Source organism: Serinus canaria, chromosome 1 (assembly GCF_022539315.1).
Source record: "Serinus canaria isolate serCan28SL12 chromosome 1, serCan2020, whole genome shotgun sequence".
Taxonomy (NCBI): Eukaryota; Metazoa; Chordata; class Aves; order Passeriformes; family Fringillidae; genus Serinus; species Serinus canaria.
This window is the reverse complement of record NC_066313.1, coordinates 39,214,313-39,237,762: the sequence shown is the minus strand read 5'-3', so window position 1 is coordinate 39,237,762 and position 23,450 is coordinate 39,214,313. Positions and strand designations below refer to the sequence as shown.

At 38.4% G+C, this 23,450-nt stretch overlaps 1 protein-coding gene across 1 annotated transcript in view; it reads left to right on the top strand.

The window, feature by feature from the left end:
- TRPC6 (transient receptor potential cation channel subfamily C member 6) overlaps positions 1-23,450 on the top strand; it is a 76,713-nt gene that overhangs the window by 39,776 nt on the left and 13,487 nt on the right. The window contains exons 2-8 of the mRNA XM_030233950.2: positions 5,535-6,309; positions 14,052-14,237; positions 16,107-16,271; positions 18,072-18,285; positions 20,018-20,245; positions 21,926-22,190; positions 23,014-23,209. Coding sequence (XP_030089810.2) covers positions 5,535-6,309; positions 14,052-14,237; positions 16,107-16,271; positions 18,072-18,285; positions 20,018-20,245; positions 21,926-22,190; positions 23,014-23,209 — 2,029 coding nt within the window. The remainder of the gene's footprint in view (positions 1-5,534; positions 6,310-14,051; positions 14,238-16,106; positions 16,272-18,071; positions 18,286-20,017; positions 20,246-21,925; positions 22,191-23,013; positions 23,210-23,450) is intronic.

The following is a 23,450-nucleotide window of genomic DNA, read 5'->3' as shown; positions in this document are numbered from 1 at the left end:
CTGATGATCTTCTTTGGTATTACTTCCTTGCTGATCTCCTATCTAATTGCTAATTATTGACAGTTTACCAATAGCATAAGAGAATTAAATTTGAAAATGACTGATTCAGTTTAGCTATTTTCTTCTCTTTGTAAAAATAGGCTCGTGGCCTTCGAAGTTTTCTGGAAGCTTCCCCACAGAGTTGGTTCAGAAGTGATTATTAATGGTTTCAACCTTGTTTCAGCTGTGTACTTGACTTTGAACAAACTGTTGTCACAGTGATTGGACACGTTTCAAAATTCTTGAGCTTCACAAGACTGAGGAGTTGGTGATTGAACCAGTGTGTCAACACAACTTTCTCCACTTGGTTTGCTCTGACAGCGTTTGTGTCTATGATCTTTTTTTTTCTTCCCTTCAGGATGTTGCCAGTAGTGTCAGCCTCCTTTCTTCCTTGCCATGTTTCCAGCCTGTAGATTTGCATTGCTGGCAGTGTACATGAGTACACATTTATTTTCTTTTCATGAGAACAGCAGGCTTTATGTCTGGTTTTATATTCGTATATAAAATATTTATGTTCAGGGACTTCAGTGCAGTCTCTTACTAAAGCATGGTCCTGAAGAGTATGTAGCAAAGTTGGATTTTTTGAGTTTTTATGTTCTAATTCCTTAAGATGTCAGTCTTCTTCTAAAGGTTAAAAACTTTTGAAGGAAAGCCAAGCCGCAAGTTTAAATGCATTAACAGATTACTCTTATAAGGTAATTTTAAAATATTATAAGCTCTTTTAAGTGAGTAAAGGAAGATGAGGATTCTAACCTGTCACTATACCAGCTTGTTCATCTTCTAGCAGATATTGCAGGATCTGCTAAAAAACATTTTAATTTGGATTCTAATGCTGTGGATACTCACAGTTGTTTCCCATGGCCAAACTTTCCCAGCTGCACAACTCTTTGTAATGACAATTCATATCCTCAAAGGGAGTTGAAGGTCAAAATCAGATCTTTCAGCATAGTTCTTTCACTTCATAAATCTGAGACTCATTGTCTGAGACCTGATTAAGGAAAGTCAACAAAGGCAGAATTCTTCCTCACAGGAGAATCCATAGTGCCTAAATGATTTCCTGGATGTAAATGCACCTGAGAGATAGCCAAAGATGTAGTGCACCAAAAAAGGTGTCTAATCATTTTACTACAGACACTGTCACAAGGGATTACTGTATTTTAAGTTTAGGAAGGTGTACTCAGGAAGGGTTTTGGGGCAGACTTAACTTCATGGATGTAGCAGGAAATGAGAGAAGCTTCACTCAACAAGGTGAAGGTTGAGAGGAGATATGATTGCTATGAGTTCATGTTTGGCAGGTGACTACTGTAGGGGGAAGTGATACTTAGTTTGAGTAAAATAGATCTAAATTGGTGATTTTTAAATTTAGGCTGAAAAATAAGTTAATGCTTCTGAGTACTAGAACAGTCAAATTCAAGATTAGTCTTTCTGTGTGATTAGTGACAGACAATAAAATTTCAGCAAGACAGCCTTTTCTTTCGAGACAGAGGCTGATATTTTAATGGGAATTGTTTGAGGTGATATCTGTACTTGTAAGGAGCTTCACTCCATCATCCTTCTGTGGTCTGTATTCCTGTTAAATTCTATGCATTAAAGGAGGCCTCTCACCTAATCTGCTGGGATTCTCTTTGAAACAATGGAAAAATATAGGTTCTCCACTTAAAAAGTAGGTAGGAGAAATGTCTCTCCTTTATCTACAGAGGAGATAAAAATGACTAATTTATACTAGAATTCTACTGATCCTAGGGTGGAAGTGAGATGAGTGGAGTACCATCCTGAATAATTCACAAAATGAATCTTACCATGCTTCAAGTGGAAGATATGGTAGAGACTGTGTGACCTTTGGTGCTCTCTTGCATTTAATTTCTAATTTTGTAGAACTCCTTCCTGCAATATGATATCAAAAATGATGACAATATTCCAGCCTTGGTCGTACTGGCTCTTCAGTGCTAAGGAGTAATGAGTATGGTACTTTAGTCTGCATTTCCCCAAAGTACAGTGGGAGTGTCTTGCAACCAGCAGTTATAGTCTGAGAAGGATGAGGTTTCAAGTGGCTTTAAGATTTATGTGGCCAGTACTGTGACATGAGCATCTATTTAAGAAAAAATGAACTGGAAGGAACTTATTGAGTGTAAAATAAATGTAAGAAGATCAGAATAAAACAAGACTGGATTGTCAAATTCCTTTCCCTGTGCTTGGAGGCAGTCAAGTGTCTTACATTTTTCTAAACAAACTCCTGAAGTAATGTTTGCTTCTCTGTCTTGTTAAGCAGAAATAATAAACCAGAAAAGTCATCTTTCTGTGTTGCAATTAAACATACTTATAGCCTTGTGCTGCAAGAACCAGTTTAAATGACAGATCCTTTAATTTAATTAACTGTGGTTGCAAATGGATAAACCAGGACATTGATTTCATACATGTGAAATGCATTGATGCAGGAAAAATTGGGTACATTGAGATTCTAGAGGTCTGCATCAGACATGTGGTACAGGCCAGCAAACAATAAAATATATTCTCTTTCATTCTATAATAGGTTCTAATTCAGTTGATGAGCTACTGTAGAAGGAATGTATGTATTTAATATGCCATTTAAGCAATTATTTTCTTCTAAATGCAGGCAAGGAAAGAGGAAGTGGTACTAGACAAAGACACTAATTCAAAGTATTCTTCACTGCAATGATTGCCCTTTGCTTTGATAAACCATACTGAATGTATTGCTAGAATAGAAATAGAATCTCTTTCCCTTATTTGAAAAATGGAAGAGGAAGTGTTTAATGAACAGCAGTTTTTGGCTGTGGGCTGTGTCAGTTCACCCCCACAGACTGATTATGCTGGTGGACCCAGTGACAAAGGACCCAGGTGAGGCTGAGGTACACAATGCTTCCTTTGTCTCAGTTTTAAACAGTGAGATCTGTCCCCACAAGAGTTATACTGGGTCAGGTCGTCACCCCAGACTGCTGAAGCTGTTGCTTCTCAGGAAAAAATAATGACCAAGATTCTGTTGAGGGGTCTATTTCCTTGTTCAAGGATCAAATACTAGCAAAATAATTTTATACTGGGTTAGTTTTGCAGGACACATAAAGATACATATTTTATATCAATCATGACAATATATTATATATTGACAATTTAACTAAGATTTGAATCTACACTGAACACATCTTTATTGTTTGGAAGAAGTTTAAAATCATTCTGGTTTTTTATGAGTTGAATTTATCTGTTTATAATCTGTTCAGAGGAGGTTCAGGTTGGACATCAGGAAGAATTTCTTCATGGAAGGGGTTGTTAAGCATCGGAAAGGAGTGCAGTCACTGGGTGCTTGATACTTAGTGCTGTGGTCTAGTTGGCAAGGCAGTGATCAGTCAAAAGTTGGATTTGATAATCTAGGAGGTCTATTCCAACCTAAATTATTCTGTCCTTCTGCCAAATAACTTCAGTATAAATGATTTAAATTATGTTCAACAGTAATTGGTTGCTGCAGTGAAGAAAGAAGCAGTTCAAGATAGATAGGGAACTACTGCATTTAAATAATCAGCTTACTCAAAACTGAGAGGCCAGTGTGGAGGAAAGAAAGTTGGAAAATTGGTGCACTTAAAAGATGGTAGAGAGCAACCTTGCCATGATTTCTCCCTCTGCAACCTTGGATGCCAGGTCTCAGGACTCAGTGTCTGGTTGGTTAAATTGAAGCCCAGGTCAGTTTACCTTACATGTAGGTAACGCCTCACACTGCTTGGGACCTACTCTGGTACAAAAGAACAAATCAATAAAAAATGTATATGAGAATTTTGCACTGCTTTTCAGACTTTCTGCAAATGTGATGTCACAGGAACACACTGCATTGTGAAAATACAGCAAGCTTACAAAATTCAACACATACATAGGAAAACTAAGATAAATATAAAATAAAGCTTATATAACTTTTTTTTCAGAGCTACATTTCACAGTTCATAGGTTCCTCATTTATCACTAGAAAAAAGTTTGCTTTCAAAATGAATTTAAACATAAAACTAAACATTTCTTTGCTTGATTTAAATATTTTGTGCTTCCCTGCTAGCAATTCAGAATAATTATTTATTAAAATATCAAATTATGAAACTAATAATTATAATTAATAAGTTACTGTTGTCAGTTGTGATCTATTCTACATTCCATACCTATTATTACCTTGCAGAAATATGGTCCTTTTATATTTAAGACTTTGGCAATTTCCAGTTCTGCAGAAGACTGTATCTCTAGCACAGAGAAGGCAAGAAGCAGAAAAGAAATTTATACTAAAGATAAATCTAAACGACCTAGAATAAATAATACCTTGTAATATTACTTTTTGTGAAGAAAGTTTGAATCACAAAGGACTAATTTTTTTAACTGAAATTTAAATTCCTATTCATTAAATATTTAATGAACAAAATATTGATTATGGTTATTTTTTGTGGGAAATATTGAATGTAGTGAAGTGTATTTGAGCATATGTATGCAAAGAATAATTAAGCTACTGTTCAGTAAAGAAAAAAGATGACGTTATGGGGAATAAGTAGTTTAGCAGAGTAATTCTAGAAGAGAAAATTATTTGCAATTTAATCAATATTGAAGATTGGAATCTTAATAGGCTGAAAAAATAAGATAGAATTAGTGAATTAGATTTCCTTCTTTTTAAAGAGAACGTAGCATATTTTGTAGCAATTCTCAGAAAACTTAAGTTTGCCATGTTCACTTTATAATAATGACTAAATAATTATTAATGAGGTATTTAATAATTATGGTTGGAAATGGCTGGAGATTTCAGTAGTAGCAGACTGGAAAACATTTCAGAACTATCATGAGTCAAGAATTAGCAGGATTTGTTGGCAAGCCCCTGAGTGAAGTAATAAATAGCATATCAAGATTATGGACTGTAATAATGAAAAGAATGGCAGAGATGGGATGTAGGAGATGCCATACAATGTATTTGATGTGCTTTTATCTTGTCCAGATGCAGTTAATGCCTGAGCACTCCATTAGAGATGTCAGAAAAGTATCACCAGGGTAAAGAGGAGAAACCATTACCAAAATATAAGTTAGATGGTTGCTGAAGTAGGGAGAGTAAGAGCAAGGGAAGTCAGCCTGGCTGCTTTTGGGAAGCAGAAGGGAATTTAGACATTTTCCATCTTTGTGTGCCCTGCTGTCCTGAGCAATCCCTCATTTCCCATCCCATGACTGCTGACTCCTTCTGCACTGTGGCTTATTCTCACTCTGAGTTGGGAGGACAAATAAGGAAAAAAAGTGTAGTGTTAAATGATGATTGATGGCAGCTTTTCATTCTTTAGAAATAGAATGTAGCTGGCTACTGATTCTCAGGTTTTGTAGTAACAGTGGCTACAAAAAGCATCGAAGGCAGGGTTTCTGGTGCCCGTGCTGCACTCAAAATACACAGCAGATAAAGAACTAGGATATTTTTATTAATCATTATTAGAAATGCCCTTGCATATAGCAGAACTAATGATTTCTCTGTGTGCACACAGCCGGGGCAGCGAGAACAGACTGGCCCTGCGGCGACAGACCATTCTGCGGGAGAAGGGCAGGAGGCAGGCCAGCCGGGGGCCGGCCTACATGTTCAATGACCGCTCCACCAGCCTTTCCCTGGAGGAGGAGCGCTTCCTGGATGCCGCCGAGTACGGGAACATCCCGGTGGTTCGCAAAATGCTGGAGGAATGTCCCTCGCTCAACGTCAACTGCGTGGACTACATGGGGCAGAACGCCCTGCAGCTGGCGGTGGCCAACGAGCACCTGGAGATCACCGAGCTGCTGCTGAAGAAGGAGAACCTGGCCCGGGTGGGGGACGCCTTGCTGTTGGCCATTAGCAAGGGCTACGTTCGGATAGTGGAGGCCATCCTGAGCCACCCCGCGTTTGCCGAGGGCAAGAGGCTGGCTCTGAGTCCCAGCCAGTCGGAGCTGCAGCACGACGACTTCTACGCCTACGACGAGGACGGCACGCGGTTCTCGCACGACGTGACGCCCATCATCCTGGCGGCTCACTGCCACGAGTACGAGATCGTGCACACCCTGCTGCGCAAGGGGGCTCGCATCGACAGGCCCCACGACTACTTCTGCAAGTGCGGCGAGTGCAGCCAGAAACAAAAGCATGACTCTTTCAGCCATTCCAGGTCCAGGATCAATGCCTACAAAGGCCTGGCCAGCCCTGCCTACCTGTCTTTGTCCAGTGAAGATCCTGTCATGACTGCCTTAGAGCTCAGCAATGAGCTGGCTGTGCTCGCCAACATTGAAAAAGAGTTCAAGGTGAGTAGGGGGATGCTGATTCTGGCTGACACGGAAACTTTATCCTTTATCTGCAAACTTTATCCTTCATAAATCAGCGATATAATGTGGGAAAAGATACAGTTTTTCACTGAGTGGAAGATTTAAATCTTTGTGAATGTCCTATTGCTGTGTGCCGATTGTAATTCAGCTGCTCATGTAGAATGTGCCAATGAACTAATTTTCTACTTCCTACCAGGCAGGAGGGTGAAGGAGGCCCTTCAAACCCATGGCTGAAGCTGGTTTAGGGCAGGGGAAAGAGGAGACTCAAGTGGTACATTTTAGTCACTTATGACAGACAAGTTGCATGTTTTTATCAAACCCTCGTGCATTCTCTTTAGTTTCATGTATTCGGACTTGGAGCTTTCATACTTACAGTGTATTGCATTCCTTCATGAGGAGGATTCTAAATAAATGTCCCCCTTTTTAATGTGCTATTCTGTAATTTCTGTTCACTTCTTTCTCTTTCTTAGTTTTTTGTGCTTCGTTATATGTAAACTCTGTAGAGTTAAAAGGCTTTTTCAGTGTTACATAGAAATGTTTTCATAAACATATTTAATAAAATACTTGTTTTTGAAAAAAAAATATTAATAGCTGAGACCCAGGCTCCATAAACTCTTGAAGCATGAGTTAAGGCAGTAAGAATGTAAGGTTTTATCTGTCAGTAATGCAAAGTCAGGCCTTGTGCAAACATTGCCAATGTTATTTATGAGCTGGCTTAGCTACAATCACTTAGCGTGGGTTTGCCTCATGGGACCCTGTCGAAAGCAGATGCTCCTGTGACAGAGCAATATATAGAGACTTCACTAGCAGGAGATCAGCATCCTTCCAAAGCTGTAACAGAGTAATTTCCAACATTGTGTTAGCAAGTGTTTGAAGTTATCATGATCAATGTTTAACAATAATCTTGGTACAGTTCACAAAACTGTGAACCTGTCTCTACTCAGCCAACCTGAGCTCAGGTGCTGCAGTTCTGAATGAATTCCCCAGGAGTTGTGCTCATAGGTGACCCTAGTCTATTATAAGCAGCTAGAGAGGGAAAATAAAGAAGAGGAATGTACAAGGTGATCTTAAAAACAGCAGCTGAACTGCTGAAGTTGGAGGGAAGGAGAAAAAACCAAAATGCTGGGAGGACCATTTGAGATTATTGCAGAGAATGAATATCTGCCCCATGAAGTCCCTGGCAGAAACCTTTAGGACCTCGGTGGGCTGAGATTTCATCCACTGATTTTATGTGCAGTTCAGTGAAGAGTATTGAAACCACATACTGCTTTCTCTTTAGCAGCTGCTGATGGCAACAAAAGGACTTGATTAACTTAAAGCAGAGCAAATTTAGAGCAGAACTAAAAACCGTTTTTCATAAACCCGAAGTGCAGCCTGTTAAGTTCACAGCTATGTTGGGCTAAATAGCATGTCTGATTTGTAGGAGCTGTATAGATCCCTTTACCACAGTTGGAATGATATAAGCCATGATTATTGTAAAGATAAGTAAACTCATCATCTGGGGCAGCCAGCAAGAGGTGCCCTTCAAATGCTACAGAACACAATCCATGAGATGAGTGGAGGGACAGTACCTGTCCATGGCACCAGCAGGCAGGGAATGGAGCACACAGTGAGAGCCCAAGTAGGCTGGGTCACAGAACAAGCTTCTGCAGCCAGCTCTGAAGTGCCATGAGAAGGTCCTTCTTTGGTGACTTCTGTTTTTCCAGTTCCTCTTTTGTCTCAGTTGTTTTCTCTAAAATGAGAGCTTGCCTTCTAGTGTAGTGTTGTACAAAGAATTTTAACAGATTTTTGGATACTGTCCCTCAGCAGAAACAGGAGATGAGAGACAAAGCAGCTCCATACTGCTGGGCATTAATCATCCAGGCTCTGCTGGGAATATGCATACTCTTTGGGTAGAGTGGAGTGGAATAGGAACACTGAGGAGCACAAGCACAAGGCAGTGTGGAAATTTAACTCTCCAATAACTCAAGGTTTCACCAGGAGCAGGCATCTGGAAACATACAGTCTTTTGGGAATGTTTTTATAGATACTAAAACCATGTAGTGGTTCTGGATAAATATTAAAAGACTGTGAAGTACATTTATAACTGAATTTATGAGACTTGACATTTACACTATTGATAAGCAGTGATATTTACAATATCTAGACAGGCCAGAGACTTGACTGCAAAATACCCTGCCTTAAGTTCAGGGGAGGCAGTGCAAGTGTTTAAAAGTTATAAGAAATGGAGGCTGCCAACTCTACTGAGTCTGGGCTTGTTTGCACTCCTGCAAGCTTATATCCCTGGTTGCAGTAATTAATCTAAAAAAAATGTTACCCTTGCTTTATTTCAGGAGTTTGCTACAATAATTTGGAGAGTGTTGTCACTGCCTAAAAGTGTGGGTTTGGCAAAAATCCTTTACATGTGTTAGTGTAATCAAAACAAGTATATTTTTATTGCATAGGTTAGCTGGACGTGGCAAATCTTTAGCTCCACCTAGGGTTAGCCTGAGCCATTTAAAGTATTTCAAATCTTACCTAAATTAAAACTGAGCTTTCTGATAGGGTATTGTAGCAGGGAAACTTTCAAGTGGTTGCCTACAGCAGCCAGTGACACAGATAATTTCCAGGTCTTCCTCAGAGGCAATAGGAAGGATCAATGCCAAACTGTAATGCTGGTTGTTTTCTGACTGTCCTATAAATTGCTTATCTCTTCTAATATTAGAGAGAACACTGGCCATGAAACTGTGATTCATACAAAATAAGAAATGCCACAGTCAGGGGAAACCATTATTCTGTGGAATAAATCCCTTTGTTTCTACGAACCTATGCAGTAGTGTCATCCAGCATTACATGTATATTGTTGCAGGTATTAAAAATGTTGCAGTATTTAAGAGTGTTTTGGAGAAAAATACTTTTTTAGGAGTAAAATCAGAACAAAGTAATTACTTCTGAAGGAAGTAATATCAACTGGATAGATGTGTAAAGCACAGCATAGAAATAGCTAATTCAAGCTTCCTAAGTAATTCTGAAATCTTCAGGTATTTCTGAAGACCAATTAATTTAGTTTTGTGTCATAGAACCATATAATGGTTAAGGTTGTAAGTGACCTTAAAGATCATTTAGTTCCAGCCCCACTGCCAGGGCAGGGAGCCTTCCATTAGACCAGGTTACTCAGACCCCCCCCAACCTGGTCTTGAACATCTCCAGGGATGGAAAGTCCTCTAAGGACAACCTATTCCAGTGCCTTACCACTCTTAAAGTAAAGAATGTCTTCCTAATATGTTGTCTAAACCTGTGCTCCTTCAGCTTAAGGACATTGGCTCTGGTCCTGTCCTTCCAGGACAAGACCTTTTCCTGAAGTGCCTCTCCAGGTCTCTTGGAGCCCCTTTAGGTACTGGAAGGTTCTATAAGGTCTCGCTGGAGCCTTGTCTTTCCAGGCTGAACAGCCCATCTCTCTCAGCCTGCCTGCATGGGAGAGGTGCTCCAGCCCTCTGATTGTCTTTGTTGGCCTCCTCTGGACTTGCTCCAACCAGGCAACCTCCTTTTTTATGTTGGAGACTCCAGTGCTGGATGCAGCCCTGCAGGTGGGGTCTGACCAGAGCAGAGGGGCAGAATCCCCTCCCTGGCCCTGCTGCCCACCACTGGATGCAGCCCAGGACACAGGTGGCTCTTCAGGCTGCAGTCTGGCATTGCTGGCTCATGTTGAGTTTTTCATCCACACCATTCCCAGTCCTACTTCCCATGGTTTTTCTTGATCTGTTCTCTGCCCAGCTCATGCTTGCACTTGGGATTGCCTCAGTGCACGTGTAGGACGTGGCTTAGTGTGCAGCTTTACAAAGTTTGATATTATATAGAATATTTTTAGTTTTGGAGATGGTTCATCAGTGGTTTGCCCACCTAAGAGCAAATATCTTTACTATTTACATAAAGATGTAGATGATATATGACAAATGTTCTGCAGAGATGTGGCCTGAAGTTTTGAGAAGGACAGTTGTGGCCCACTGCTGTTCAAAATGAATATGATTAGCATTTATTATAAAGTCCACTGCAACTACAATGGCAACTGACAGGTTTATTGTTTAAAGGAATGAAATAGAAAATGTGGTTTTAAGTTAATCATAGATATATTGCTGTTTGCTGTAAAGTAATCCCTAATCCCCTTAATAAGATTGTCCGAATTTCCTTTTCTGATCAGAAGTGAAATTCAATTTACCATCTCAAAAGTTTAATTTTCTAGAGGTTTTTTGTGTTTGTTTTTTTTTTCATTTATACAATCCCCATTACAGAAATGGGACCCCCATCTTCACTGCAGCTTTCACTAAGCTATTGTCAGCTTTCCTGAAGAAAAAGTAACATCACTTGTTAGAGAAGGAGTGAAGCACTGAAGGCATGAGGGCCACCTTTGAAAGGGAAATAATGTATTTAGCTACCTGCTGTGACACCTACATTCAACATTACATCCCACTTTGAAATCCTAAGTTCTAGTCTACCATTGTCCATATTTCTGATCTTGTCCTCTACAGTTTACCAAGCAGAGCCAGGACATGGTGTGGAGCACTGCTCCATCCCATCCATGGGGCTCAGTGCTATCCTGCATCCTGAGAGCTTTCTCATGCCAGGCACAGTCTGGGGGGCAGCAGGAGCCTGTGACTGGTCACAGGGGACTGTGTGAAAAAAGGCTCTTTCTTCTGGGAGATAGAGCTGAAGTGATGCTCTCCTGCTCTCCTGGCTGTGGTCTCATGTGCATGGTCAGAGGTGAAGCAGGGCATGGTCAGCTGAGGTTTTCAGAGTGGTGAGAGCCTGCTTGCTCCCTTACTTGGCACCCCAGTACAGTTTGCTGCATTGACAGGTGACTCTGGTAAGCAGTGCCACTCTCACTCTCACCCCTAGTTCCTCATCCCCCACAGTGCTCACCACAAGTCATCACCTCCCTTCTGCAGGTGGGAGCAGCCAGTACTGCTCTCTCATCCTTGGTGTTGTGAAATTTGGCACAATTTTTTTTTTTCCCTAAACTTCTGAGGAGCCTTGAGCCAATGTTGTCACATGCAGAGAATAAAGCACACATGCTTTACTGCAGAATTCAGTGCTGATTCTTTTTAAAGCCTCCACGGATAACTTAGTTTCTAACTACCATCTAAAGTTTCTCAGGAGTGGGATTTTTTAAAAATCACTGCGTTTACAACATGCAGTAAAGGAGAACTCATTATCCATGCCTTTGTCCATTTTTGAAAATAAGTTAAGCCAAACAAATTGCCCCATTCCCTTGGCTCACATAAATGTCAGGAGACATGTGAGACCCAGGGAGGGGGACCTTTATTGTGTGTGTGACAGAGACACATTGAAGAGTGTATCAATCATTTTTGCTGTCATTTCATTTTTGTTCTGCCTTCAGCTGGCTTTGCCTGTGCCACAGCAGAGGTGGAGGCAGTGATGGGCAATGCTCAATTTCCCAAAGCTCATTTGCCATAACCTGACTGCTGAGAACTATTCATCTCAGCTAACACCACTGGTCACAGCTGTCATGGTGTTTCATGGGAGGGGGCAAATGTTTTATTGCATTTGCAAATGAGAAAATAAACAGATGGATTTTATGGATGAATATACAGTGCCAATATATTGTGGTACTATGTACAAACATAATTCAGAAGGGATAATTCTCCTGTAGAGTAATGATCTCCTCACATACAGTTTGGAAACTCCATGTCCCCTGTCAGTCACTTAAGCTGGGCAATACAGATGAAGAGTGTGTGTGAGTGTGCATGCATGTACCTATCTTCTACCAGAAAAAACACACATACTAATGTATTACAATGCTTCACAAGTTCTTATGAAGGTCAAAGGATATTGTTCTTACGTTTATTGAAAGTTATTTGTTTTTTTTATATTGGCATTCAAGGGTCAAATATCAGTTTGGAAGTGTGGGTAGTTGCCTCTATGTTTCTCCTTTGTCTGTGAATTTGAAAAGGTTAATTTTCCTTTTATTTGGAAGAGAAAATTCATGTGTTGAAAATACTGAATGGTGATTTTTAGCTTCTGGACAAAAAGAAAGCCAAACAAAAGGTGAAGTATTGCTCTCAAAAAATGTCTTTCTGTAGTGCCAGAAGTCAGGATTTTGGTTAAAATCTCATGTTATTCATCTGAATGGAGAGAAAAAAAATGAAAGAATAAATTATTCAGAATGACAGGAAATTATTAATTTTAGTATTTAGCTTCTGTTGTCTTTGTAGATAAATGGCATTGAAGTGCCTTTTGCTCTTATGAAAGATCTGAGTTACCTTGTTTATGTTATATTATTAAAAAAATAAATCACTAGCAGTTTTATGTGGATATCTGTAAATATTTGTCTGTGAATGTTTGCATCCATCTAAGCAAAGTGAAGAGTAAAACTTGGATGCAATCCTTTAATATATCCAAGTAATAAACTGTTATTATAGTAATGTGGGTAATAAAGCACAAAGATGCATGAAGTACACCCTAGGCAAAGAAATTAGGGTATCCTGTATGCTCCTTCTCTTCTAGGATGAAGTATTAGATGCATTCAGTGGCAGTTAGTGTGAAGGAAGTATTTAAAGAGAGGGGGCTAACTTGAGACTAAGAGTGGAATAAGGGGAAATACCCTGAAGAACAGACTGGAAGAAGGGGAAATGTGTCCATTTTCAATGTGTTAAAATTACTTTGAACATGCCACAGAGACTACATGAGCACTCCTGTGGGGTGTGGGGTGGTTGGAGGTTTCTTCCATTCTTTTGTTTAGGAAAAGTTCTAAAGTAATTTCATCATCTTTAGACATTAAAATGAGCAGAAATCACAAAAGTAGCAGAAGTTGTTGACATGTGTGTGACTAAATCTCTTGTGAGATTTTTTTTAGCTTTAGATACACATCTATACCTAATTCCCAGCTATATCCAACTTTTATGCTGCCTGTAAGGAGTGGTTAATGAACTGCAGATTGCAATGAACAAAATACCAATTTCTGTTTTGACATATTTCTTTTGGAAAACAGTGCCCAAGGACAACACTTGTTAGCTAAAGCAGTAAGCAACTGAAGCTGCAGTTGCAGAGCAACATTTTGGCCCATGTGCTGAAGTCTCTTGAGAGGTCCTTGAGCTAGAGCAGGCCTGCAGTCAGAGATGTGGTATCACCACACAAGCTGTACCACTGCTAGCAGTGTTGCTGGAGACCAGCAATCAAACCTTGTGTTTGCAAGCTAGAATAGATGCTGGCAAAGGGGAAAGACAAAGTTTACAAGAATAATTCTAGGCCTTAGAAATTTCAGTATATTTATGCAATTCTGAAGAAGGTTGGGAATTTCTTAAGATGTATTCTGCGTAGGATGCTCATCTTGGCCAATTGAAATCTCTACAGTGCAATTTTCTACATCTTTTCTAGACTTCTGCAACAGTGAATAGAAAACTTTCCCCTGTGCTATGCATCTCAACTTCAACTGGTCATTAAAATGTGTCATACGATGTTTCTGAAAATGTTTTGGTTTTTTTTTTCTACTTTAATTTCCTCTAAAGCATGTCTAGACGAGTTACTCAAGTGTGAAAATTGATAATGTAGATGTACAAGACAACCAAGGTGAGATGAATTCCATTCCTTGAACATCTAGGGGAAAAAAGCATAACAAGATGCAAAGAAGCTATTCATGTTCACAGAGGTGCAGGTGGAATGTAAAATTTCTTCTCTCATGCTGGATCTAAACACCAAGATTTTTTCTTTCTGCTTCTGTTTTCCAGAATGATTACAAGAAACTGTCTATGCAATGCAAAGATTTTGTAGTTGGACTGCTTGATTTGTGCAGAAATACAGAAGAAGTGGAAGCTATCCTGAATGGTGATGTAGAGATGAGCCATAATAATGGAGAGCATGGTCGTCCCAGCCTCAGCCGCTTAAAACTCGCCATCAAGTACGAAGTTAAAAAAGTAAGCAATTCTGTTGGTCAAACAGGCATGTCATGATGGTGGTATAAAATTGTGCTTTTGTTAAATTTTATGTTTTGGTAGCCTGTGACACTGAAATGAATATTTGGGCCCTTTGGGCACAGTGGATTTACAATCTATAGAATCCTTCCTTGTGACATAAACAAGAAGCAGATATTTAAGGTGAATACTGGTCACAATAAGCATGAGAGCAAATTACTCTAAAACAGTGTGTAGCCATGTGAAAAAGTTTTTGATACATATTTTTATTTTAAATCTGTTTTTTAAAGAAAAAAGATGGAAAAATTTTGGACTCCTTCTGAAGCCTGAAAAATGTAAGATCTAATAAAAGCTGGAGAATAGCACATCAGTCCTGGTGCACTACATAATAAGTATTGATACAGATTTTCGTCAAGCTGTTGTGTCTTGCTCAGGAAGTTGAGCAAACCTGGAGAAACTGCATGTCTCACAGAAACTGTGTTTGTGTCTGTATGAAGGGATCAGAGGCACAACCTAGGAATATTAGTACTGTGTTTCTTAGTTCAGGAGAAAGCAGGCTTTAGGCAGTGCCAGCTACAGGAATTATTGTCCCTTCTTTGGCTTGCTTTCATTTCTACTGACAGTTTAATACTCTGCTATCCATCTGAATAGTGCTCAGTGAAACCAGCTGAGTTTGTAGCTGCATAAACATTGGAATTTCCCAGGAAACTTGTCTTGGCTAATATAGGTTGTAAAATTCTAGGTGACTTGTGTCAACCAGGGAGATTTGAAGTTTGTACGGCCAAAGATCAAGAAGACACAGATAAAAAGTATATTTCAAAAGCATGTTACCCTAAATTTTTACAGAAATTGAGTTCACATCCCTGGGGGACACACAAAAATGTATATGTGAGGTGTATTTATGTGTTGATTCAGGGAAGAAAAGACAAAACCCCATTCTGTCTGAACCAATATATGAACACAACCTGCAAAACACTTGCCAAGCTACAGTCACTACAGAGAGCTGAAACAGCAGTTGAAGAGAACAGATTACATTGAGCTTGAGTCCTTCTTACTGTTTGAGTCTCAGTGCTTCTGCACGTGTGAACTTTCTTGCAACACTTTCTCTTATCTCAGTAAAGACATTTCTTGTACCTTCAGCCAGTCATCTTTTAAGTATAGAGAATGGACCTAGAAAAAAATACTACATTCAAATAATTTTTATTTTATTTATAGATTTGAATTTAAAAATGTACAGTACACAAGAATCTACAATTTTTTAACATCTACCTTTGTAAGGTGCTTCTTATGCTGTCCAGAGGACACAAAGAGCGTTATAGGACAGACTTCTCAGTTTTGCAGTTTGTCCAAATGGTTCCAGAACCAAGTTATAAGTAATCCTCACCTGATTTCCTGCAGATGTGACAGCTGTTTTCTCATGCCAGCTGAAAAAAAAGGTATTTTCTGTATTAATTATGTGAAAATAGGATATATTATTTCTTTCCCAAATGAAGATTGTGTTGAGTTTTTGCAGAACAGAAGACTCAAAGTGTTGGAATTTCTGAAGCAGTAAAATTAAAATTATAAATGTCGGAAACAACTAGAGTTTGCCCAGATAAATTAGGCTAAGAGGAAATTAATAGTTTGTGATGGAACAGAACAGAGTGTTCATAAATAAGTTTTTAAGTTAAAATATTTATTGCTGATGGCAACATGCCATTTTGCTGGAGATTTGGCTTATCAAAATAGTTTTTCTTATGCCCCTCTAATGCTCCTTTGGATTTAAGCTGCATTTTCACTATTCCAGCCTTCTTAATCCACTTCCTATAGCTGTATTTTAAGAGAAGTTATTCTGAAAGCTGTATCATTTTTGTGCTCTTCTTTTTTTATTAGTTTGTAGCACATCCAAACTGCCAGCAGCAGCTCCTCTCCATTTGGTACGAGAATCTGTCGGGTTTGCGGCAGCAGACGATGGCAGTGAAGTTTCTGGTTGTCCTCGCGGTTGCAGTCGGACTGCCCTTCCTCTCCATGGCCTATTGGATTGCTCCTTGCAGTAAGGTCAGCCTGGGAAGCCTTGTCAGGGCCTCCTAATAAATCCTTCAGCAAGTAAATTCTTGTATGACAAAGACACACTTACATAGCTCTTCAGAAACATGCTGTTTTAAAGCCAAGTTAGACTGGAATGGCTGCAAGGTTGCACATTGAGGCAGTTGTAATTAAGACAGGCAAATGTGTTGTGTTAATTGCAATATGAAGTTAAATAAGTTACAATGGTCAACCAAGTGGTACATTAAGGAAATCCTACTTTATAAATCAATAAAACATGTTTTCATTTAGTTCTTGCCTTAGCAGGCCGATGTAGAGGATACTCATTTTTCATTGATTCAGATGTGAACTAAGTTCAAGCTGTGAGTTGATTCCAATTGCCTGAAAAGAAATTTTCTTTTTCATTATCAAAAATAACTCTATAAAAGTCAAGACAGTGCTAGTATTCATCATATTTCATGAGGTCCTCAGAGCAGTTGCACAACCTGCCCTGCATTCACTTGCAGTGCTCTGTGTGCGATTAGGTGCTACCAATATATCTGGTTGGGTTTGTATACAGCATGGAAAACCTTTCCAATAAAGATGGGTTGTAATTTCTGACCTCACTGAGCTTTGTGTTGAACCCCTGTTTCAGCTGGCCAGTATCCCTTTCGAGTGAACACTAATGGAAAATTTCCCTTGAAAGTATGTTAGAGGGACAAATGGCCTCCTATAAGGATTGTTCAACATGTTGCAGTATGAGATCCACAATTCTAGCAAGTTGAACTCTGTAGCCTTTTATGTTTTGCCATATTTTTTCATGTCTTTCAATCTAGACAATAAAAATCAGTTGCATTATTTTCACTTTTTGGAATTATGACATGGGGTTTTATGAATAATTTTCTCTTGAAATGCCTTGATACAACACATTTCAGTAATTGAATTTCTGCTGTAGCAGTGACTTATCTTCTTGCTATTTTCCTTCAATGATTTATTTGTCATATACAAATGCAGTCAGTCTAAAATTAAAAAGTACTTTTCTGCAGCTGCCAACCAAGTGGACAAGCTAAGACTTTTAATATTAATACAGGTACTCTCAAAAATAAAGAATTGCTAAAAGTTCAACCTCATGTGAGCTTGTATGGAACTTTCAGGTTTTAAAGTGTTGCACTAAACTATTTTTTAAGTTGTTCGTAGTCATTAGAAAGCTGAGAACTTTTTCTTTGTACAAGTGAGGAGGAAATAAGGACTCTACAAATATAATCTTTTGAGGTGTCACGACTTTTTCAAAAAAGAGAAAATAAGTTGGGAAAACTGCACAATAACTATGCTAAATTGAGTATCACATCAGTCAGGAAAGGGAATTCTTTTCTTCATAATTCACTCATAGTGATAATGCTTTTAGTGTGTCAAAATCTTATTTTCTGTCTTGCCTCACAAAGAAGCTGGCTAATATTAAAAAAATTCACCAACTGTAATAGATTTGTCTCTTGATTATCTATAGTAGACTTGGATGCACAAAATAATTAAAACATTATTTCAGATCACTGTGTTAAAATGCATATTTTATATTTTTTTCATTTCAATTTCACTGTTAATCTATCGCTGATAACCTAAAAGTTAAACTGATGGATTATTCCTCTGAAAATAGCAAATGAATAGAAACTTCTAAAGATGACTGTGAACAGGGCATCATAGTATATAAACATTTTCAGATATTTGTTTCTTTGCATTATTGAAATATATGATTATCTGTGTTACTGCTCTTTTTGTATATATTTTATTTGGAATCAGTCAGTGCCATATCCTTGTGTTTGTTAATCTCTGTTGCAGCTGGGGAGGATAATGCGTGGACCATTCATGAAGTTTGTAGCCCATGCAGCCTCTTTCACCATTTTTCTTGGTCTGCTGGTCATGAATGCAGCTGACAGGTTTGATGGCACCAAACTCCGACCTAATGAAACAACAGACAATGTAAAACAGCTTTTTAGGATGAAAACATCCTGTTTCTCATGGATGGAGATGCTTATTATTTCTTGGGTAGTAGGTAAAAATTTTTGCTTAAATTGCTATGATTACAAGTGAAGCTGAACCCAGCTGAACCCTTTCCTTTGAATGTTTTGTGTAAAAGCTGCAACAAAGGGAAATTATTTAGCTGTCTGCATTCCCACATGGGCCTTGTGTTTTTTATTAGATGGCAGCAGGATTCATGTGTCTAGTTGATCACAAACATGCAGACTAAGTTGTTAGGTGAAATCTATATTATCTGAAGATTAATTAATTCAGTTTTATGAATGTCAAAGCAAAGTGTCTCCCAGTTTTTGGGGTGGTTGAGTCCCAGTGTGAGCTTCCAGGAGGAAAGACTTTTACCTGATAAAGAGACAAGATATTTTTGTGTCCAGTTAATCATTTACTTTGCAAGCATGCCTGCAGAACTAATAGTGTTTAGCTGAATAAATTAGTGACGAAAGAGAAGAATATAGATCCCTGAAGAGATTTGGTGGTAGATGTTTTCCATCCCAACACAGGAATGAAATGAGTGCTCTGAGCAGTACTCTGAGCTGACCCATTCAGCTTGGTGACGTAGAACTCTTGAGCACAGACCTTCCAGAACATTTTAGCTGTCAGATTCTAACTTACAAGAGCACTACCTTTTAGTCCAGTAGGGTTTGGATGCCCAAATATTTTAAGGATCTGGTTGTTAGTTATATCAGTAAAAAGAGCTAAATTCAAGCTATCCATTCAAGAGCTTATGCATTTAAAGTATTTTGCTTTTATGATCTCCCTGTGATTGAAATTTGTATAACAACTGATTCTTATAGCTTTAAAAGACTTTGGCAGTATTTATTTAATTGTAAAACTATTTATAAATTATTATAATTTTGTATTTTAGGAAGAATATAGCACTTCGGTTTCTAAAGTCCATAAACATCAATATTTTCATCTGGTAATAAAGAAGTAAATAATAAATTCTCAATTTGAAGTTCTACTTTACTAATTTAATCTATTTTGTATCAGTGTCATGCCTAAGACAGTTTATGAAAAATTGATTCATGCATAGAGATGTGACATTGAATTTAGATACTGTAATTGACATTATTATTGTCCTTATCTGAAAATGATGAAAAGTGCTTTCAACTTGATAAGTGTAAAAATTAGTGCCATTATTCCATTCAGTTATTAACTCTTTAGAATTTTACTTCATAATTACATAATTTTTACCTTGAAAAGAAAAAAGGATTTTTACAATAAAAAACAGCTGTCATAAGCTTATAATGTACTTTCATTTTATTACTATGGGGCAGTTAGGAATCTAACAGATACCTTTGTCCTATTGAAGAAGGATTAGGTCTGAGTCTTACTTTTTGTGATCATTTGTCACATATATAAGAGAGACTGTAGCCAGGGAAATGGCAAATAAGAAATTTTTAATTATGCTTCAGCTCTACCACCATTGTATGTTCATGTCAGAGCATTTCTGCACTTCTTGTCTCGTCCTGTGTCTGTAACAGATGGTAATACTCACATCCCATTCCTCTCTTGGAAAGCTTTTGTAGTTTTACAGGAAGAAGCAGTCTGAAAGATTGTTATTATTACTCAGATGAGAAAGAAGTCTCAGAACCTATATGAATTTGCCAGTCCAAGGATTTAATTTTGTGTTCAAACTCCCACTGATCAAAGTAGTTTTGCAACCAAGAGCATGTCCTATATATAACAAAAATATAAAACAAGCATGAAGAATAAAGAACACACTGTTTTCTCCGTTCTGTCTTACACAGGCATGATATGGTCTGAATGTAAAGAAATTTGGTCTCAAGGTCCAAAGGAATACCTGTTTGAGTTATGGAATATGCTTGATTTTGGTATGTTAGCAATTTTTGCAGCATCATTTATAGCAAGGTTTATGGCATTTTGGCATGCATCCAGAGCCCAGAACATCGTTGATGCAAATATGAAAGATCTGACAAGTCCAACACTGGAGCCCAACATAAAATACTACACCTTGGGTGAGTTGATTGCACACTTATTGGGCCAAAACAAACTGATTTTCTTTTAATTAGTCTCCAATACCATTGTTTTACAATGTAGTACTGAAGAAATTCCCACTGCTTCTCTTTCCTATCCTTACAGCAAGTTGAACATGAGCCAGCAGTGCCCTGGCAGCCAGGAGGGCCAACCCTGTCCTGGGGGACATCAGGCACAGCATGGCCAGCTGGGCAAGGGAGGGGATTGTCCTGCTCTGGGGCAGCCTCACCTCCAGTGCTGGGTGCCACCATATAAAAAAGACATTGAACTATGGGAGAGTGTCCAAAGGAGGGCAATGATGATGGTGAAGGGCCTTGAGGGGAAATCGTACAAGGAGTGCCTGAGGTCACTTGCTCTCTTCAGCCTGGAGGAGACTGAGGGGAGAGCTCACTGCAGTCTGCAGCTTCCTTGTGAGGGGAAGAGGAGGGGCAGACACTGATCTCTGCTCTGTGGTGAGCAGTGACAGAGCTCGAGGAAACAGCATGAAGCTGAGGCAGGTTTAGGCTGGATATCAGGAGAAGGTTCTTCACCCAGAGGGTGGTTGGGCACTGGAACAGGCTCCCCAGGGAGTGGTCACAGCACCAGACTGTCTGAGATCAAAGAGCATTTGGACAATGCTCTTGGGCACATGGTGTGACTCCTGGGGATGGTGCTGTGCAGGGCCAGGAGCTGGACTTGATGATCCTCATGGGTCCCTTCTGACTCAGTATATTCTGTGATTCTGTGATTCCACTATCGGATCATGGTTCTCCTGGCTAAGTTTGTACATATTTTTGCAGACTGTTCTAGACAGCACTGAAATGAAGTAATACCAAAATAAATTCACTGTCACCCACCCCTTTTCTAGATCATCTTAATCTGTTCAAATATACAATACTGTCCTGCAAACCAGTCTGTGGTGGTGCAGCTTTGAATGGAATGAATGCACTGTAATGCAGGGACAGAACTGAGCAATGAGATGCAGGAAGTTCATAAACGTATTTTGCCAATATATCTTTTATTTATTATTTGCTCAGAGACTCTATTGTATTTCTTTAATATTTCTCAATCCATGCTCTTTACCAGTAAGAGTTAAAAATGTTAAGAAACTTGCTTGGGATATTTGGGAAGTCCTAGAAGGTTGCCCAAAGGAGGAAAAAAATGAAGGACTGTTACTCTCAACACCACCACATCTCTCTTACCATTAGTAGGTATTTTTCTCTAGATACTAAATTACATCAGTTTCTGTCTTTATTCTGTGCTTCAGATACTGTTTCTGAAAAGGTTGCATTTTTGCACTATCTAGACTGCAGAAAAGCAGAGCAATTAAAATGTGTAAAACACATTAAATTGTAGTCTTATAAATTTTACTGGAAAGTTATAAATTTCACCTAAGTCCTAAAAGCAGCTAGTTGAGGTTTTTTTTTTTTTGTGTATGCATGTATACTGGAGTCTGTTTGAAGAGCATCTGGGGTATTAATTGTGAGTATTTAATGCCAGTTTTTTTCATAGGGTAGCAAACATAACTTGATGGACACCAGGTTGAACATGAGCCTGTGCAGCAAAGAAGGCCAGTGGTATCCTGGGCTCCATTAGGGAGAGCACTGACAGGAGGTTGTCCAAAAAGGGCTCCTATGGATAAGCACGTTATACTGACAGGAATTCTCATCTTTTGTTTCCAGCCAGAATAAACTGGGATCCATCTGATCCTCAGATCATTTCTGAAGGGCTGTATGCAATTGCAGTGGTGTTAAGTTTCTCACGGATAGCCTACATCTTACCAGCTAATGAAAGCTTTGGACCACTGCAGATATCACTTGGCAGAACTGTGAAAGACATCTTCAAGTTCATGGTGATATTTATCATGGTGTTTGTGGCTTTCATGATTGGCATGTTTAATCTCTACTCCTACTATCTGGGAGCAAAACAAAATGAAGCTTTCACAACGTAAGTACAACTGATTAAATTGTGACCTTTATTTTCTTAACAATAGCTCAGAAAAATACTAAATGTTCTTTGCAATGCTACTGTATTTTTGGATGTGGGGAACTGAAATCTCTTTATCAAAGCAAGAGAAAATAAGTCTTCAAACAAATGGAGATAAACGGGAAAAAGTACATCCGAGGTTTGGACGTATGTTTATCTATAAACTGATCAGGAGGAAATGCATGCATTTAAATTAACTAACCTGAAAAAAATATAAAAATCACTATTTATACACCATGACTGTACCCTGGAATTGTGGGATAGTAAAAACTCAGCTCGAAGATTATGGTCCATAAGACTAATTTTTTTTTTTAATTGATGATTTGCCTTCAGATATCCTGTCTTCTTTGTCATTTAGGAATATTTGTCATGTTAATGGTGAAATAATTCCCAGTACATTAACTAATGGTGCAATTTAAATAAAGTATTTACAGGTTAATTATTTTTTAAATTTATTTTCATATTAACAGCAAGCTTGTAGTATGTAGATTAAAGTAGTTAACAAGTGAATAATTGTAATATTCTTTTTAGGGTGGATATATGATTCCTAAAACCATATGATCTGAATCAAATAGTTTTATTGTTAGTCCTAAGTGTTAGGAATCTTATGTTACAAGACAGCCTGTACCAATGAAATTAGACAGTCTACTTGTATGCACAGAGGTGGAGTTCAACATGATGATAGTGGAAAAATTTGTACACTGTATAAAAATGATAATTTCTACAACAGGAATATACAGCTTTTCTTCTATAACATATGCATGTTTCAAATTTCTCCTTTTAGTGTTGAAGAAAGTTTCAAAACATTGTTCTGGGCTATATTTGGACTCTCAGAAGTTAAATCAGTCGTTATCAATTATAAACACAAATTTATTGAAAATATTGGTTATGTTCTTTATGGAGTCTATAATGTTACCATGGTCATCGTCTTACTGAACATGCTTATCGCAATGATCAACAGTTCATTCCAGGAAATTGAGGTAAAAAGTCCATTTGTGATGAAATATCATCCTATTTACTGTTGCAACTAGTTGTCTCAGGCTCCTGGAAAATTTTCTTGTTGACATCAAGATACCACATAAGCTTTTGGAAAATTTTAGAAGAAAATATTAATGCCACTGTTCATTTTTTATTATAAAATACCTGTTAATTACTTGGCTGCATGTGCTTGCAATAGTAAGAACCAGACTGGAATAAGAAACTACTGGTGAACTGTGTTAA